Source organism: Hyalella azteca, unplaced genomic scaffold (assembly GCF_000764305.2).
Source record: "Hyalella azteca isolate HAZT.00-mixed unplaced genomic scaffold, Hazt_2.0.2 contig17389, whole genome shotgun sequence".
NCBI lineage: Eukaryota > Metazoa > Arthropoda > Malacostraca > Amphipoda > Hyalellidae > Hyalella > Hyalella azteca.
This window is the reverse complement of record NW_025947173.1, coordinates 9,904-29,128: the sequence shown is the minus strand read 5'-3', so window position 1 is coordinate 29,128 and position 19,225 is coordinate 9,904. Positions and strand designations below refer to the sequence as shown.

The following is a 19,225-nucleotide window of genomic DNA, read 5'->3' as shown; positions in this document are numbered from 1 at the left end:
GCTACATAAATCCTGTCAATGAAATTTTTAAGCTAGCTCCTGTCTGCAAGTTTTTCCAAGTAAAATTTTTTAATATGGCAAGTATTTTTTGTTACTACAGACCTTAGCAGAAGTGCTTTTTCCAAAATATCATTTTTAACACATTTTTAAGGGATTTTTTAGAGCTAGTAATTAGTTAGTTTACTTAGTGTTGATTTCATAACTTGCTTTGTGCTACATAGATAAGAAAAATTTTAAAGTTTATACCACTATTTTTAGTACCGGTATTGCAATATTAGTTTTGCTGCTATAACCTTTTTGTGCCATGATGGAGGACTGTCCTGATTTACCCTGCCCATCCCTTATTACCCCATTTTGATGGTTCATTTTATTGAATTCTTGGGAACAACTATGAGGAAAAAGTTATCATTATTCTGTTTTTAAAGTTTATACATTGTACTTATTGGAGGGTGGTAGCTTAGGCGTTTTTATCAGTGACCACCCAGTAGCTGTAAACTCTGTTTCTTGGTTATTACAACACTTCTCTTTAACTTCATTTCTTGTTTGTTTGTCTGTCTGCTACAAATCTTATAATCGATATTTAAAACACTTCTACCTCTCCAATCAATCTGAAATTTTGCACACTCGCGTAAAGTTAGAGACAATGCATGAATCAATTGACAGAATAAATAATTTTAAAAAATTGGAAAAAAAATTAATTTTAGAAATGAAATTACAAATTAGTTTTTTAATGTTTGATAATAAAATTAGAAATTCATGGCATATGTGTAACATTGGAGACACTGGATTCTTTTGAAGTATTGTCTTTGAAAATTAATTTTAAATGCATATTATTTTTAACTTTATCCTATTTTTTTTTTGGTGTGCAAAAATTGTAACTTTTACCTCGAATCTTTTAGCTTGAAAGTAAAAAAATCTTGGCTAGGGTCAAATTTTTGCAGCACAATGTATTGGTCTATTAAGTATTTGATATAACTTGGCAACAAAAATCTTACTGCTTTGATGTATTATTTTCTCAATTTATATTGATGATAGTGTAAAAATATGATATTGACGTATTTAAATATCCCAGGTGACTGCTTTGTTATATTTGGTGTTTTGCAAAACAATTCCTTGCTCATGTTAAGTATAAGTGAAATTATCAATGGGCAATAGACATGGGTGTAAGCAACAAGCACATACAAAGATGGTTTATGTTGGGTGATCTATTGTTCTTCTATTTCAATTTTCCCATCTGGGTTGTTAACTGACATTAGGGTCCTACATATTGGGACATTAAACCTTCCAAACGTGATGGTTTTATTTTAGGTTAGAATTATTATCAATGTCATAGCCTAATTAATAGCTATTTAATTTGCTTTAAAAGACAAAACTTCTGTAAATTGTACTATTGTGTTTATAATTATTTTTTCAGGAGTTGGAAAATCATGCCTTTTGCTGCAGTTCACTGACAAAAGGTTTCAACCCGTCCATGACTTGACCATTGGAGTTGAGTTTGGTGCCCGAATGATAACTATTGACAGCAAGCAGATCAAATTACAGATCTGGGATACAGTAAGTAATGATTCAATGAGTCCTGGAGGTCTTTGTGTGTGGCTTTAAAATTGTCTCTGACATGTTCACAACTCACTATTTTGCAACATTACTTGACTGCTCAATGAAGCATGAGACAATCCAACTGTGCTATTTTGTATGGTTATTCTAACTTTTAAATTTATAATACAGAATATTTGGGGAGTTGACATACATGGGATGCTCAATGAGACATGTGACAATCAGCTGATATTGCCTGCTTGTTTTGTATCCTAAATTTTACATTTGTAACACAGAATTTTGGCGAGTTCATATGTACACATTCATCAACTATTTAATTTATCTATTTGTCCCAGCACATGCTCAAATGTGCTAAAAAGTTCAAAGTTTGCTAATAGTGATAACTCTGGAAAAATCATGCTTCATGACTGAGTGAAAACTCTTTGCTGTTTCATTAGGATGAAAGTGAAACCTTATGCTAATACTGGAAGTTGGTAATTCTTTTATATGGTATTGCCATTCACTTAGACAGCACCACTGAACTAATTTAAATGTATTGCAGGCTGGACAAGAAGCCTTCAGGTCAATCACTCGCTCATACTACCGTGGTGCGGCTGGGGCCCTCCTTGTTTATGACATCACTCGGCGCGATACTTTCAATCACCTCACCCAGTGGCTGGAAGATGCTCGCCAACACTCTAACTCCAATATGGTCATCATGCTCATTGGCAACAAGAGGTTAGCTGCTCTACTATAGGCAACTTTCTTCATTTAAAGGTACTCTTGTATATTGATATATGCTATGTTGATATTTCTGAAGAACTTTGAAATTTCTGAAGAAAGAATATTTTGCTCAAACATTTTTAAAGAAGCAAATGAATCCCAAGAGGAAAATTTCCTGCAATAGATCTCTTAATTGTTAGCTTAGGCCTAGAATGCAAACAAGCTTTAAGACAAAGTCGTCCTGATACCTACCTATTGCTAAACAATCATAAGCCACATAAAATCACTCATTGTGTGTGGTAGTGTGAAGACAGCTACATAAAGTGACAGCTTTTGATAGCTGATAAAGCACCAAGCCCTGCGCTCCAGCTCTCTGTCAACTCACACATCTAGGATTCCTGTTGCCCACCAGAGTCTTGTTCCGAATTGAAGGCTTACTGAGCTTCTCTCCCAAAAGTGTAATGTGTATTGCAGAGGATAGGTTTATATTAAATTCATTCTCTTATCTCAGTGACCTGGACTCGCGTCGTGAAGTGAAACGTGAGGAGGGCGAGGCGTTCGCTCGCGAGCACGGCCTGGTCTTCATGGAGACCTCGGCCAAGACGGCCGCCAATGTCGAAGAGGCCTTTATCGACACCGCCAGAGAGATCTACATCAAGATCCAAGAAGGAGTTTTTGATGTCCACAATGAGGTAAATCGTCTTGTTATATTTACATATACATTTTTACCGACCTTTAGACCTAGGTTTTTCATTTTAGTTTTTGTTGCTCTACTTACGTTAATCATTCATTATACAGGCAAATGGCATCAAGATTGGTCCCCAGCACTCCCCTAGCGGCTCTGGCATCAACGGTCCTCAGGCAGCCAGCGGTCAGGGCTCAACCTGCTGCTAAGCGCCAGTGCAGTGCGGGACGTCTCGCCAGCAGGACGTGTGTAGCTTATCTCCTGCGCCTCACCGTACCGTTTACATGTCGTGTGTAGTCAAGTTTTTAGCCTTCACAAAATTATCGGCCATTTAGAAATTTTTCTTGACGTAGAATGACGAATTTCGTTATGCCTTTCCGATCTATCTAGGCCTGATTGGAATATGATATTTAGTGCTTATTGCAATAAGAACAAAATCTCATAGTTGTGAAAAGAAGGGCATGAGTATTTTTCCCAATGCTATTCTTAACTTGATAAATATATTTTTAGAATTATTTCGTCAATTAATTCAAAGTGATCAAAGAACCCAAGACTATTTTGATGAGACGCTGAACTATGTTTCTCAGCCGGTTCATTTCTGTTTTGGTGCTTAGAATTCTTTAGAATTATACAAATTCTGTTTTTTCCATGATATTTTCAAGGCACATTGAAAGTAGTTTTCGTCAGAAAATCAACGCAATGACGAGTTGTGTGCGCTGGTAGTGGCCGCTGTGTCTAGAATTTATTTTTTGCTCCTGGGTACCATAATGCAGAAATTTTCCTGAAAAATCTAACTGGTTAGCCACCGCAGTTATTTTTCTGTAACTAGGTTTGAGAGGTATTGATTATTTCTTAGCAAAGGTAGTCTCTTGCTCTCTCCCTAGTCTAACCTTGGAGTTTTGGACAAATTTGGCACCGAAAGCTCATGCCACCTAAGAGAGTTATCTTGGGAATTTTTTCTTAGCCTTATTTGTTCAGTACCTGAAATAGTAGCACGTTCCGTGGTGGAATTTCAGCCAAAATATCGTTGTTAAGTGTGAAAAACTTCCAAATTGAACCATTTTGTAATCAGTGATGCGCACTCGATCAGTGTAATCATTTTGTAATCAGTGATGCGCAGTGATGCGCACTCGAAATTTTTCAGACTCTAGATGCTGTTGAAGCTGTTGCTGTGTTCCTTCTATTCAATCATTCGCGTAAGGAAGGCTCGAGGCATTAGATAATTTAAATATAAAATGCGTGGAACGAGCGGCAGCATTTGTGGCTTGATATGGTGGCAAGCTAGTTCGTTTTTTGGTTACCTCCTCATACTTTGAATGAGTTGCGACTTGTGTACCATGTTCAACTATTATGGATACTTCATTGCATGCTATTAAATTGAATCCTCGCCTAAAGCCATCTAGGAAACTGTTGTTAGCCACTGTTGGTTGCTGTGTCTAGCTCTCCTTGCAGCCACTTTATCAACTAATTATTCATGATTTTGGTTCACATGTTCAAGCGTCACGAAAATAATTTGGCTTTCCTTCTTGTTTCTCTTGTCGCCGCTATTCTAAGCAATTTACCAGCAGGACATTATTGCTATTGTTTTCAGCATTCACCCAGCCTGAAATCGATCTATATTTGCTGCCAGCTCACTGTTCTACTCATTTATTATCATGGCATGGGTAACGATTAAACATATGATTGAATCATTTTTTTAATTCAGATTAATTGCACCTCGAATAAGCTTAAGATGCATCAATTTCAGATGGGTTCGACTCCTTGCACCTCGCTTTTGTTTTCAGCGTCACTACGGTTGTGTATTATCCGTGTATCTTATTTCCCAGAGTTTATTACAATCGTAAGATGGTAGGTTCTGAGTTGAATGCGGTACGACATTCATTGTGTTTTCTGTACTTTTGTCATGATTGTTTCTTGAAACGATTGTTATTCATGAAAATAGTTTCGTTGTTTCTACACTTACAGAAAGCTCTTGTTAAAATGGAAGACTTCAGTCATCTTCATTCAAATTTAACTTTGTTGAATTCTTGAATTCAACTAAGAATTCTTTGCACAGTTTTACACCAGACATTAGAAAAGTTTTGTTTAGCCTTCTATTCAGCGCTCGTACATGGATGCTCGCCTCGCACATTCATCCAGTGGGTTTTTATAATGGTAGCTATTTTGTTTTCATTTGAATGCAAATTCGCACTTGTACCCACAAATGAATCTACCTGAAAATTCCAGCGTCTTCAAGCCGCAAATTTCACCGCTAAAAATGGACTGCCTACAAATTTCTTTATGTATATCAGAGGAACGAAACCTGGGCCTGGATTAAAAAGATCCTCTTTGGGTTCCTGCTGTTTGTGTGTATAGCTTGCTTGTGTTGTCCGCTCGCTGCTCTAGGTAATATATTGTACGGTTTCTGTCACGTTAGTACTGTGAACCAAATTCTCCCTGTGTTAACTAACCCATCTTATTTTCTAGTACCGCAATCAGAACGCCTGAAAACATTAAATATACCTATGTTTTTTTAACAATTTCCTATAGATTAGAGAATTTAAACCTTTCCAGTTCTCTGAAATTAGCTTTTTAGTCGGAAATACGCCTGTGGTGTATCAGTATTATGGTCAATATGTCAACCTTAAACGAGAGTTTTACGATACCGTATAGCAATTTTTGTTCATAAGTTACTCTAAGTTAGCAGAGCATAGAAGCATTGATAAACTGCGAGTACAGCTTGAGGTAACCACAGATTGCGGACGACGTGTGATCTGCCTCGAGGTATATTGATCCAAGTCATGTTCCATTACTACTATACTGAGCCCTCACATTTTGGAGCCAATCGAACGCTTTTCTAGTTATCTGTTTTCATTCAACTTCAATTTGAGTCTGTAATTGAATCAGTATCTAGGAAGTGATTTGCGGTCTTGTCTTGTCTACTGCACACTAACGTCTTAGTCTTGTGTCACCCCTGTCCAAAACGGGTTAGTGACGCGCCAGTCACCTTTCCTTCCATCGACAGGATGTAGTGCAGGACTTACAATTGTCTATTAACATTAATCTGCTGATCTGACCACCAAGCTTGCCCATTGTTTAATAAGTAGCTATCATATCGTGTGCCTAGATCGCATCGTTTTCACGTGTGCGGCCGGCAGCAAGAGCCCTGCGTAGCAGTTGTCATCGTATTTGGGTCCGCGACACCTACAGTTTTTTTTCATTATTATTTACCTTTCAAGTACGAAGATGAAAAAATTTATGTTCTTTCGTTTCAACTGAAACCTGTGATTTTTTCCTCTAATATTATTTTGTATTGAATTATTGAAAGAGAATTGTTAATGCTGTACTTTAAGCTCAAGCACCCGATCCCTGAAGCAGTTTCTTGTTTCAATGTTTTGCCTGAGCTCTTGCAAATTTTGTTTGTTGGTTCTCGGTCGGTTTGATTATTAATTTTTGCGCTTGCTTAACTTCTCCTGAATAAATATCATTTACGAACTAATTCTTTTCCATGAGAAACCTAAACCCTGTCGAGATTCTATGAACAAGAAAGATTGAATGGTGGAACTTTACTTTGTATTGATTTGTGTTGATTTATGCCTATTTTTCCGTTTATTATATAAAGCTATATCTTCTCTTAATATATATAAATGAATAATTATATAATAGCCGGTGTATTCGTTTCATAATGAATACGAATGGATGGACATATGGTAGAATTACATCATCCATTCTGAACGTGTGTGATGATATTAGTTTCAACGCATGATTCATGTTTGCCCTCGTGAGAGGAGTAGTACATAAGTGTCCATTGATGTGAACTTCTTTATTTCTAGGGCACCATCACTCTCTATATACACAATACCTCCCTGTAATTATGCGACAAGAGGCTCTGCAAACCGAAATTTATCTCTCATTCTCTTCATGAATCTCTTGGTATTGTTTGACAACTGAACGTAATGGTGGCACTGCAATGCACGCGCAGTTCTAATTAACCTCTATGAATACTGGGACATCCATTCTGTTTGTGCCCAAAATAACATTCCATGGAGTCACGTGCTGGGACGATTTTAAGAGCACTTGGTGTAAAGTCATTGTCCATGGTGATGGCTCCGGTATAGAGTACTTTATTCAATGCAGAGTTTGTTTAAATTAGCTTTTTTGTTCGTTAACTGAGCAGTGGATGAATTCTTTGCTGGCAGTCAATTGGCATCGTCGCTTTTGCAGCGCTTGCCATGTGCTTTATTCATGTACTTTGAATTTGGCTTCCCATCTTAATCGGTTTATTGATACGTTTGGAAATGAATGAGTGTGAAAAATATCCCTTTAAATATAGGCGCTGTTCCTATACCTGGAGTTTTTATTACCCCTAAATTGGTTGATATTAGACCCCGTAGGAGCAACTCGTTAGGTTGCAGAGGAAGCTGGACGTTCCTCCGGGCTTATCCGAGTCTCAACACTCCTACGTAGGGAATCTTTCGAACTAGAGCCAGTTGCTCTTCTGTTCTATAATACATGACAGTTAACTTTATGGAATAAGAGCTTAACGTTGTTTATTTATATTGAACGTCCTAACATTTGAAGTGTGGTGGATAGCAAAAGGTTTTATTTCTCATGCTGTTCGGAACTTCATTTAGATCTCGTCTTACTTTTTTAGTAATTCCTTCACCACTTTCAAACAATTCGTATCTGATTTCTTCGTTGTCACCAAAGTAGTAAAAAAGTGCAAATTCAATTTTCGGGGGCGATTGTATGCTGAACGAAGTTTTGCATCACGTGGAAGATGTTCTATGCCATTTATGATGGCTTGTACACTTGTGAGCGTCAGTATCCTAAGTGTCCGTCATTGACTGTACCTAAGTTGACACGTTATAATAGCCCCAAGTGTACTTGTACTTTATTCTCGTTTCAGATGTTAAGGCCAACTACTTGCGTTATGAATCTTGGAATATATATCATATGAATCTTTGCGTTTAATAATAATTGTAGTGAAATATTTTATAATCGCACTTTAGTCCTTATTACGGCAAGTGTTTAAATATGGAGCACGACTTCACCTTACAGCAAGACAGCGAGCTGCGCTTCGAGGCCGAGCGAGACGCTGAGGACGTATCATTGAAGGTGAAAAGTTATAGTATCAAGATAAACAAATTAAATGTTTGCAACTCAGTTGAAGTGTGTAATTATTTCTTAAAGTATCATTGATGTTAACTATCAGGATATGAGAGATTCGCGCTTCTAAGTCTCTTGCGATCCAGTTTGTTTACTATGGGATGGTTAATATAAACATCGGTTGCATTTTGCGATAAATAAACAATTGGATTGAATCTAATGTGATTTTCCGTCAGACACGCTTTATTATATAATTAAACGAAAAATGATTGAATTAAAACTATCGCAAACACAGTTTTTTGCCCGCTGTTTGATTAAGTATTTTTCGAGAAAGATTTGTTTCTTTTCTTTCACGTTTGTTTTTGAAGTGATAAGTAGAAGTATTTAGTCTATTTATGAAGCTAAAGATTATAAGTGCTTGTCGCTGTAGCGTTCTGAACATAGCACATCCACTGCATTTGAAATGTTTAAAATATCTCTCTCCGAGTTACATAACCACGAATTTATATGTTGATTGTTGTATGACGTAGATTGACTTTGGTCCCTCTTTGGGGGGACTTCTGACGCGTGTCTGTGCGCGTCAGATGTCTTATGGGATTTCGCGCTCCTAGGGGCATTGTTCCTGAGCGCCCCACCGCTGAGCTCGCGGTGTCTGACTGCAGGTCTCAGTTGTGGGGTTAAGTTATTATGTAGGTAGGATTCCTCGCATTAAATTTCTCTGTCTCTCTCGTGCGGGCGGGAACGTCCCGTGTAAGCGACCTCTTGTTCGAGTGTCTTCGTTTCTGTTGCTTTTCACCTGTCCCTCCTTGTCACTTCGTCTCTTTGAGATGATAACGCTGCTTCTTGCGAGCCAGCTTCAGCGGGCTGGACATCTGAGACCTTCCGCCCCTTGTGGGTGATGATTAACTTGAGATTCTTAATTATTGATTCCGTCCGCCATGCTGGCAATATTATCTTTTGACCTCTGTTGCGAAATAGCTTGATGGCTGAAGCGCTAGCAAAACATTCTACTACTTGTGACTTGACTTTGCTCACTGATGGCCCAGTGGTTAAAGTTCAGAGTACGTACCGAGATTGGAGCAGAGAGGCGCGGGTTCGATCCCTGCTCCGTGCGCCAGTTTCTGGTCAGAATCGGCAAGGAGGCCGGGCGGTTAAGCACAGCAAAATTGTAGCAGTGAGTTGCGAGTTCGAGACCGCAACAAGCTGTGAATGTTCTGCGATGTTGAGAATCGGCGACAGGCCTACGGCCTAATAAACGCTGAAACCGCTATTATTATTTATTTTATTATTTGACTTTGCTCTGCAGTTGCTGGACGGCAAAGCCGAAATATTCGGCACTGAGCTTGCGCCCAACAAGCAATACACATTCCTGCCGGGGGCGAAGGTGGCGGTGTTCACATGGCATGGCTGCAGGCTGCGGCTCATGGGCAAGACTACGGGCACCTACATCGCCACCGAGACGCCCATGGTGAACATTCGTCATCAGACTTTAATAGACGCGATTTAAATTGACCACGTCTAATAATATTGTTAATTATATCTTATTGTTTTCTTTAACAGGTTCAATAGTATTATTTTTATTATAACATGTCTATTATATTTATCATTAATGTTGTAATATAAATGTCTTTAATAGTTTTTATTGATAGACTTTTTTATATCATAAGACATGAGGCCGTTATGTTGATATGGGGGACTGCATTCCTGGTTAATATTGGGGAAGCGAGTCCTTGCGTGTGTTTGTGCCCTACAAATGGAGTATACTTGAGTTTTAATTAGGACCCTGAATGGATGAAAGCTTGTAGAGAACCTGACCACGCTCTCTCGGGTATGTGGGGACACAACCTACCGAAGTAGACCTGCCATTTTCATGATTATTAGTTTCGTAGCTCTTATCAACTCAAGTAAAAACCTCTAGCAAACTAAATCAAACGCATTTATCATTGGTCTTCCTCTCCACTACATTGATAGCCACCAAGCCCCGTTTCTCGGCCATACTTTTTTATATTTTATTCTAACACATCTTAGTTCTGCTACATCACTGGCGATTCTACAAAATTATTTTGTATTATACTGCATTATTTCTTATTACACTGCATCATTGTTGATTCTAACACATCATCGTTGATTCCACTGCATCATCGTTGATTACACTGTATCATTGTTGATTCTAATACATCGTTGATTCCACTTCATCATTGTTGATTCTTATACACCATCGTTGATTCTAATACACCATCGTTGATTCTAATACACCATCGTTGATTCTAATACATCATCATTGATTCCACTGCATCATTGTTAATTCTAATACATCGTTGATTCCACTGCATCATTGTTGACTCTAATACACCATCATTGATTCCACTGCCCAGGTGATGTACCTCAACACGCACGGTTGCCTCGAGCGCCTGCGCCGCAACGCTGAGCGCGCGACGCGCAGCAGCGACGAGGCGAGCCACGCGCGCGGGCCCATCTGCATGGTGGTGGGGCCTGGGGACGTGGGCAAGTCCACGCTGTGCCGTATACTCCTGAACTACGCTGTGCGGTGAGTGGTCTGCATGGTGGTGGGGCCTGGGGACGTGGGCAAGTCCACGCTGTGCCGTATACTCCTGAACTACGCTGTGCGGTGAGTGGTCTGCATGGTGGTGGGGCCTGGGGACGTGAGAAGTCCACGCTGTGCCGTATACTCCTGAACTACGCCGTACGGTGAGTGGTCTGCATGGTGGTGACTGGTGGGGCCTGGAGACGTGGGACAGTCCACTGTGCAGTACCGCCTGTACGGCGAGCAGCTCGAGTTCCTCAAGAGGATGCTCGTTTCGATGGATGAAGAGTAACAGAATCTGAGAATATTTCAGTGTTTGTTTTCTGTCAGTAGCGAATGAATAGCCATTTCATTCTAGGAAGAATATTACTTCTGCGTTCTCAAAGTATTTTTAATTTTAATTGCATTTCATGCTGCTTCTGTTAAGGTAACCATTTTTACGAGGTTTATCTTTTTTCAGGTTTGGACGTCGGCCGATTTACGTGGATTTGGACGTCGGGCAAAGCAGTTTGTCTGTACCTGGAACCTTAGGCAAGTTCATAGAAAAATACACAGAATATATAATGCTTTTCATTCTCCTTATGATATGAACTAGCTTATTAATGGGTTGGATTTTTCATGAGAAAAATATATCATATGCGCACTTTTGATAAAACTATGACTATATACAAACCCTGACACATGCCTGTGATTGAACATATTAATATGTCCTATGTTGCATGAATCACCGACTGACCTAATAAATTATTAACCTTTAGGTGCTGTGCTTGTGGAGAGAGCGGCGTCCGTACGAGAAGGCTTCTCTCAAGAAGCGCCCCTGGTCTACAGCTTCGGCGACAAGACTCCATCCAGTAACATGACTCTCTACAACATCCTCGTGCAGAAGATGGGCTCTGACATACACGCTAAAATGGCCTCCAACAAGAAAGGTGTCGTCACAAATTGTTTTAGTTCTTGTGCTAGTGCTGATAACCCTAATTCGACACACGCAATCGAATGGAAGTGAATTTTGCTAGAAGTTCCTTGGAAGTTATCCCATTCATTGCCATGTATAAAGCTTTTTCCTTGGATTAGTTCATTTCCGACTCTGATTGACAGGCTATATTCGCGACTCGATTCTCGTCCTTGCAGTTAAATAATACAGAATCCACCTTTACTTTCCCAAAAAAGCTTACTTCATGACCTTCTTCACGACTAATAAGGAAATTGTTGTTGTCTCAGTCTCGGTGTCAGGAGCGATCATCAACACATGTGGGTGGGTCATGGGCGACGGCTACAAGTCCGTGACCCACATCGCCCAGTCCTTTGAAGTGGACCTCATCATCGTCTTGGATCAGGAGCGCCTTTACAACGACCTCGTGCAGGACATTCCCTTCATTAGGGTTTTGTACCTGCCGAAGAGTGGCGGAGTAAGCGATGACTCGTAATCTTGGCGAATTTCTGTAGATCAATTCTAAGCGGGAAAGTCAAGCCAAATATTGGCCATTAGTGTGGGGCTAATATGTTATCTTTTTATTTACTTATATGACAATACCCACAACAATGCAACGAAATTCACCTACTACGATTTCCGTACGATCCATGTTGCTATTGTGTACGAAGTGGACAAATTGTGTAGAAAATATTCATTGCAGTCACATGTCTCCTCTTTCATGTATTTTAAAGGAAGGCTTTGTGTTATATTATGATTCCGTATGAATATTTAATAACGAGTCGGGAATAGTTACAAAATGATTTCAATGATTTTCTCGCCGTCAGGTCGTCACTCGGCCAAGAAACGTAAGAGCCACCGACAGAGACGAGCGAATACGGCGCTACTTTTACGGCCTCAAAACTAAATTCCATCCCCACACGTTCGATGTTAAATTTTCTCACGTGAAGATTTATAAAATCGGTGCCCCGGAGCTGCCTGCCTCTTGTATGCCCTGCGACATGAAAGTAGATGATCATAGAACTAAAATTGTGCCTGTAGAGCCAGGTGAGTCTGTTTGTAGCGCCCTTGAAACTGCAGCCTTATTGTATTTGATTATTTTTATCACCTTTTATACTGCAGTCATACTGTACTTAATTCATTATAACTCCTCTGATAGTGCAGCCATACTGTATTTGTCATTTTTTCTAACCCTATTAAACAGCATCAATATTGTATTTCGTGATTTCCGCCTTTGATGCAAATTTCCGCCAGAAGCCATTTTGCAGAGTACCTAGTTGGTTTTGCTCTTTACATATAATATCGAATTATTACTACGTTATAGCAATATGATCTTAAATGAAACTGTGTTTACATTGACATCTGTGTACTTTTTATACGATAAATTGACGTGCGCATTATTGAATGGGCGGAATTTCTGCCATAATTGATAGATTAAAACGAATTATTGTAGTGCATGCGCCTGTGCGTGAAAAGAACGGCACCCAGTGTTGTTCCGTAGCTCAAGTACTTGCATCTGGGAGAAGTACCAAACTGTCAGAATTCTTCCTTATGTATGTACTCGTGTACAGTTTCCTGCTATAATCTCTGTTGAAATATTGCCCCGATTTTTTGCAGGGAACAAAGTGAAGCACTGTTTGCTTGCACTGTCAATGGCCACTGAACCCGCGGACCTGCTCACTGCCAATGTTATGGGCTTCATCTGTGTGTGAGTGCTTCTTTATTAAACTCTGATTACCGTAAGCTAATCTGTAGTCTTTTTAGCGCATTTTCTCATTTATGGAAAAAATGCACTATTGTGCTCGCCATGTCCGTTTGTCTGTCCGTCCGTCCGTGAGTTTTCGTCGACGAGAAAATGCGCTCTCTGTCACTCCCTGCAGTGAGTACTGAGTTATATTTTTTACTTACATGTTGAATTTCATTATTTAAATCAGCTATGCAATCAATAACGCATGTAATTTTTTCTAAATTGATTGCTTGTTGAAAAATGCATTTATGGTAATTTTATTTTTGGTTCCTCAGTCAAGTATAAAATTGGCTATTAAAGCAGTAATGTTAACTGAATCTTAATTTAGACCACTGGATTGATTTTCATTTTTATATTGGGGCAATGACATTTTATGTTGTTTGTGATCAAATATCTTGAATATAAGCTCAATTATATATATTAATTGGTAGTGATATTTATTTACCATAATTAGGAGTGTAGTATGTGATAATTTGGACGTGCTAACTATAGCTTGTCGTACAGGGTCGATGTAGACGAGAGTGCCGGCGTGCTCAAGGTATTGTCTCCCCATCCAAAGCCGCTACCAGACACTCTACTTCTTCTCACACAAACTCAGTTTATAGACTCGGCATAAATTGATCCCTATCGAGATGACAAAACGGTTCGTATTAACATTTCGGGTAATTCTATCACATTTATAATTGAATATGTCCAACACAAACTTGGACCAACACCTTCCCATCTCAACCCGGTTCGCCTCGGGAAGAAAAGGACAAAAAACTTTATTACGAAGTTGGTGGTAAATATAACAAGTCTGATCTTCGGTTACCGATATTTTAGCTGTATTCATTCATACTGTTCCGGAAATGTTGTTGTCATTCCACGATCCACTTGTGTATGGTAGCAAGATCTGGTGGTCGACCGAAACCACAGACTAGAAACTTGGGATCACCGATCAAAATTTTTGACTGATGACATCTGTTAGGTTCTGCCAATAGTTAGGCTTTCATTTTATACTGAAAATCTGTACAGTCCAGTGAAGGACCTAATACCCATCTCAACATTTTTTAATAAATGTGAATACAAATGTGTGCATCATTGCCTTCTTCCCTTCGTCTTTCGGCTCGCAAATTTAAAATTAACCACACTTTATCGCTTACCATTTGTTCATAAGTATTCTATTAATGTTTTCGAGCATACACGCATTGAAACGATATTGAGAAAACATGAGAAGTTGTTTATTCAATCAACGCTGAGATTAACGCCTTCGTTTTAGAAGCACAAGAGACTTCCTTCTGGGAATGTTCACTTCCTGATCACTTGTATCCAATTCTCGAGAAGATTTTCTCCTTCCATCTGCATTATTTTCTCCGTCGCTGTCATCATCTGATATTTTTTCGTCTTCACCACTTTCATCTTCTTCACCATCACTGTTTTCTTCTTGCTCACACTCGGTTTCATTATCTTCATCAGATCCCTCAGAAACGTCAATATTTTCACTACCAGCGTCCCCATTCTGGCTGACTTCTATTTCATTTCCGTCATCAGATGAGGTGCTAACATCAACTCCAGGCTTTGAACGCATTTGCTCTAAGGTCACTAAGCTGATCACTACCACGCAATTCTTAGCTTTCTTGTTGACGAACCAACGGCCGTGTTTATGTGTACGACCGATAGCAGCGACAAGCTTGGATCCATCTGCCGTAAATTCTAGGCTGTTGACAAACCCAGGAGGAATGGCGATACGCTGCAGAGCGAACAACTTGTGCGCCTGGGCGTCGACGCGCCATAGCCTGATCATGCCGTCGCCTGAACCTGCTGGCGCAGACCAAGAAAATCCTTCCGTTGTAACAATACAGGGATACAAAAAAGTTTGGTGGACCAAGTTATAAATATAAACACAATCATTTAAATACGACGAGAAAAAATTGTCACTAATCATGAAAAGATACGATTGTTTAATTTTGACGGGATGGATTGAAATAAGAATGAGTCAGCAGATACAAGTAGGAAGTCTTACCGGAAGCTGCGAGGTCGGTGTTGACAAGCGACGCTAAGGCAGTCACCCATTGAGGTTCAGGGGAGTGGGGGGCGATGTAGCCGTGCGTCACCTTCAGGTGCTGCAACGGCCGCTTCCTGTTGGTTGACCACAGGCACACCGACCTGAACAATATTACGGGACCACGTTAGAAATATGATACCGAATGTTGACATTCAAGCAATAGAATAATTCATCAGAAATTGTGTCGGATATCAAAAAATTTAGATCACAATATGTCTGTTGAAGTTCACTTGCACAGCTTGCTCGATTTTAATAATGAATGTTAATTTTGTTAAAAGCTTTCTGTTGTACACTTAGTTTAAATTTGAAGAACGAAGTCATAAGGAATATTGACAACATTGTTCTCCGCTCCACGAACCCGTCCTGGCCATGAGTGAGGAATGTGTTTTCATTGACGAGTTTGACGCCGTCTATGGAGACTTGTTTGCCGGTGAACTGAAACTGCTTGTCCTCTTCCATAGCATAAACGTTAACTGTTTCATCAGCTCCTCCTACAGTGATGCACGACGGCCGATACAAAGCGTCTATGCCAAGTACTCCACAGCTATGGCCTCCTCTGTGAAAATAATCTAATAAATTAGAAAAAAATGTTACATTTCTGTGAGCGATATTGGCTGTTTTTAACCCAGAAGAATGCAAATGCGTCCTGAAAATGCACTGGAAGGCCAAAAATTGAATGCTCGCCATCACAAAAGTATTTTTAAATACAAACATTTGCAAACATGTGAAAAAGCTACAAACTACAATTTCCTGCACAATTGTCACTCAAAATCTATACCATGGAATATTTCAAGTCAAAAACAATATATTATACTCCAATTAAAAATTAGTTCTATATAACCAGGAAAAAGGTGAAATCTGCTTTACAAGGAAAACATATCACTTCTTACAAGTTGTCAACAAACGCCATGTTCTCGAGGCACCACTCAAAGACAAGACGATCAAGGGAGCAGGAGTAGAGAGTCAGAGTACCACGTCTGAATACGAGGCCAGTCACGGCCCGAGTGTGTCTCTTGAGCTTATCAACGTAGCGAAGAGTCTCAGCTTCCCAGACGTAAATCATGCCTGATTCGTCACCACTCACCTTAGTTAAACAAGTTCAAATGTTGAAATGGCTATCTGCATGCAATGAAAAAACAATAAAGTACTAAAATATAATTTCAAATGCATATAGAGCACAACACAAATTTTATATATTCAAGTGTATAATTACTCAATACAATTTTTAGATTGAAATAATTTAAAATACAACAAAAACATTTTGAGGAATATACTTACCAAATATTTTCCATTTGATGAAATAGCCAATGCAAAAACAGCGGCTTTGTGCCGAGGTTCTGTCTCAGAAGGATTTTGATGGAAGCTCTTGATGACACCTAATCTTTCACCGAATATACTATCTGTAGGGGTAGAAGACAAAAATTTGAGGGTTACATGCCCAACACGGCTTAGGTTGAGGCTACCTAAAAACAATAAGATTCATACTCTCATTCCATGAATCATAAGTGGCTCTCATTAGTTTAACGTACATTGAACTAATACCCATTATTTTAAATATCCTTATTTTAGTACAACCCACAATTGCATTGGGCAAAGTCATGAATATACTCACACTTGACAATAGATCCATCAAGTGATCCTGAAAAAATAGAGTTGTCAGTTGGGTTGATGGCAATAGAAGTAAGGGTTTTCCATTGAAATTTTTTACACCTGTAAAACAAGGTCACATGTGAGGAAAGAAAAAATTTAGAATAAACGATTAACTATAATAAAAAAATGCACACAATTATATAAATATGCTACTATGTTAGTGAGTGATTATATATCTTAAAAATATCAAGCCACTTGTCATTAGAACATTATTAAAATGAAAAATTGAATATTGCTATCATAATGGTCATACAAAACTTATTTTAAGAATGTCAAACAAAACTTGAGATAGTAATTTTGTGTGAAAATGTATATACGTAAGTAGAAAACTTACTGTAGTATTGAGATTGTATGATTTTCTGCAGCTGCATAAGTTAGGGCAACTTTTTTGTGCAACTTGCCAGATGCCTTCAAAACATCTTCCCTGAGCTGCTGCTGAAGAGAGACTGAATGTTGTTCTTTGTCATCTGCATCCTCAGCAGCCAAAGATTCTGCTCAGATTTATGTAATGAATTACTTAAGCAAAGAGAAGCAATGAAAATACATACGTACTGTCACTGACTGCATGTAACTTTACTAGGGTGAGATTTGAAGTGCCAACAGTTATGGTGATTTAAAAAGATAAGATAAATCTAACATGAATAACCCCCAAAAAATTCTCAAAATAGATAATATGAAAATTTAAATAAGTACATTCTCTTACTCATTGTTTCTAATTCTTTGATATATTCATTAGCAAGGCGTTCTTTTTTCTCTTGAGCTGTTTCATGCTCTTCATCGCTGTCAGGAACCATTGAATCATCAGGCTTGAAGCGCTTGATATGTTCAATCTGTTCCTCATCTGAAGAAGATGCTGAAGATTCAATTTCCTCATCTTGAAATTTGCTTCCTCTCTTTCTTTTTGGAAAATTCTGTAATATTTAAGAACATTAGATTTTCAACAATCTCAATTATTGAATTGCTCTAACATATTCTTTTTGTCAAATTAAATTCAGTACAATTAGAATGCATGCTATGGGCCGGTCCTTTCTTACCCCATGAAGGCTGCGATCCTGTCTTACCCCATTTGACTATAATAGCTGTTAATTAAAAGCCTAATTAAGTAGTGTTCAATATTCAATAGTGTTCTAATTCAAAGCCCTGTCGTTTTCCAATACAGCTCACACAGCGATCGGAATTCGAACACAAGGATGTCAGAATTACGTACTAGTAGAGTCTGAAGCGCGGCCGTAATTTGTCTCACAACGTGCCAAATTTAGTCACACACAGCGTCGAAATAAAGGGATTTGGTATGTTTACATTCTAAAGGCCTTTAAATAAATATGGCAACACTTTGTGACGTTTCATCGTTGCTGGCACATAGCGCAGTATTTTGAGAGTCATGTAAAGCAAACAGGACTCGAGTAACGCATACAGTTATTTTTTTATAGTTTTTCATTTCTCGATGCGTCCTTAATGTGTCGGAATATACCGCGTTTACCCTAAGCCCAATTGAAATTTCTTAGGAAGGCCTACTACTAGAATAATTAGGAAAGATGTTTGGAAAGCAATGTTTTATTACTTAGAAAATCATGAATGATGCATGTAATCATGTGACTCTAACAATTTGGATTTAGGACCATCCATAGTGACAAACCAGAGATTTTTTAGAATCAGTTCATTCTTAATTTCCTCATTTTCCAAAGATTTAAACCAATTTCTTATGTAAGATAATAATGGTATCCATGAATAGCTACTTTACTGGTCTAATTATAGGACTTAAAAATGAACTTGCGGGAGAGTCTAAAAAACTCTCTGCTTTGCCACTTTGGACCATCCATTACCGTCCATTAGAATGAGTGATTGGTCTTCAGCTGCAGACCAGCTCTCCTTGTAAGTTGTAGGTATGCTGTGGTATTGTCATTCAAAGTGAAAGTCAGAAAATTATAGAGCACTAACTCAGTAGGGTGGAATTCAGGAGAATAAAAATAGGGTAAACGCGGTATATTCCGACACATTAAGGACGCATCGAGAAATGAAAAACTATAAAAAAATAACCGCATGCGTTACTTGAGTTGTGTTTGCTTTATGTGACTTGCAAAACACCGTACTACGCGCCAGCAACGATGAAACGTCACAAAATGTTGCCATATTTATATAAAAGCCTTTAGAATGCAAACCTACCAAATCCCTATATTCCGACACTGTGTGTGGCAACTGTCTCTTATACACATCTAGATGTGTATAAGAGACAGCGTGTCATTTGACCGGATCTTTTCATGACTGGCCATAGTTTGAAG

At 38.8% G+C, this 19,225-nt stretch overlaps 3 protein-coding genes across 5 annotated transcripts in view; 2 read left to right on the top strand and 1 right to left on the bottom strand.

Annotated features, from left to right (window-relative positions):
• The first annotated feature begins 1,388 nt into the window (after positions 1–1,388).
• LOC108671815 (ras-related protein Rab-2) lies at positions 1,389–7,267 on the top strand. Its single transcript, XM_018159402.2, has 4 exons — positions 1,389–1,554; positions 2,096–2,271; positions 2,768–2,948; positions 3,055–7,267. The coding sequence occupies exons 1-4, from the start codon at positions 1,507–1,509 to the stop codon at positions 3,148–3,150; spliced, it is 501 nt and encodes a 166-aa protein (XP_018014891.2). The 5' UTR covers positions 1,389–1,506; the 3' UTR covers positions 3,151–7,267.
• A 438-nt stretch (positions 7,268–7,705) lies between these two features.
• On the top strand, positions 7,706–14,325 carry LOC108671817 (protein CLP1 homolog). 2 transcript variants are annotated; one of them, XM_047885250.1, is made up of 10 exons: positions 7,706–8,038; positions 9,336–9,497; positions 10,405–10,512; positions 10,594–10,658; positions 11,035–11,105; positions 11,333–11,503; positions 11,796–11,983; positions 12,333–12,552; positions 13,123–13,213; positions 13,757–14,325. In XM_047885250.1, exons 1-10 carry the CDS (start codon positions 7,958–7,960, stop codon positions 13,866–13,868), a joined length of 1,269 nt encoding a protein of 422 aa, XP_047741206.1. In that variant the 5' UTR covers positions 7,706–7,957; the 3' UTR covers positions 13,869–14,325. The 2 variants fall into 2 exon arrangements, with proteins under 2 accessions (XP_047741206.1, XP_018014894.1); XM_018159405.2 differs by lacking the exon at positions 10,594–10,658 and having other exon boundaries at positions 10,405–10,577.
• A 128-nt stretch (positions 14,326–14,453) lies between these two features.
• LOC108671816 (U3 small nucleolar RNA-interacting protein 2) overlaps positions 14,454–19,225 on the bottom strand; it is a 6,153-nt gene continuing 1,381 nt past the window's right edge. Inside the window, exons 2-9 of one of the 2 annotated variants that reach the window (XM_018159403.2) lie at positions 17,650–17,857; positions 17,281–17,437; positions 16,909–17,006; positions 16,575–16,696; positions 16,187–16,380; positions 15,655–15,852; positions 15,255–15,397; positions 14,454–15,052 (exon numbers count right to left, since the gene is read on the bottom strand). In XM_018159403.2, coding sequence (XP_018014892.1) covers positions 14,493–15,052; positions 15,255–15,397; positions 15,655–15,852; positions 16,187–16,380; positions 16,575–16,696; positions 16,909–17,006; positions 17,281–17,437; positions 17,650–17,857 — 1,680 coding nt within the window. In that variant the 3' untranslated portion in view covers positions 14,454–14,492. The remainder of the gene's footprint in view (positions 15,053–15,254; positions 15,398–15,654; positions 15,853–16,186; positions 16,381–16,574; positions 16,697–16,908; positions 17,007–17,280; positions 17,438–17,649; positions 17,858–19,225) is intronic. The other variant, XM_018159404.2, reaches the window with a different exon arrangement.

What these genes read in the sequence shown, in the direction of transcription:
- LOC108671815 (XM_018159402.2), top strand. Translation starts at nt 1,507, where the DNA reads ATGATAACTATTGACAGCAAGCAGATCAAATTACAGATCTGGGATACA. An exon ending in AATTACAGATCTGGGATACA is followed by an intron (nt 1,555 to 2,095) that starts GTAAGTAATGAT and finishes AATGTATTGCAG; the next exon opens with GCTGGACAAGAAGCCTTCAG. An exon ending in TTTTTGATGTCCACAATGAG is followed by an intron (nt 2,949 to 3,054) that starts GTAAATCGTCTT and finishes TTCATTATACAG; the next exon opens with GCAAATGGCATCAAGATTGG.
- LOC108671817 (XM_047885250.1), top strand. Translation starts at nt 7,958, where the DNA reads ATGGAGCACGACTTCACCTTACAGCAAGACAGCGAGCTGCGCTTCGAG. An exon ending in TCGCCACCGAGACGCCCATG is followed by an intron (nt 9,498 to 10,404) that starts GTGAACATTCGT and finishes TCCACTGCCCAG; the next exon opens with GTGATGTACCTCAACACGCA. An exon ending in ACCTGCCGAAGAGTGGCGGA is followed by an intron (nt 11,984 to 12,332) that starts GTAAGCGATGAC and finishes TCTCGCCGTCAG; the next exon opens with GTCGTCACTCGGCCAAGAAA.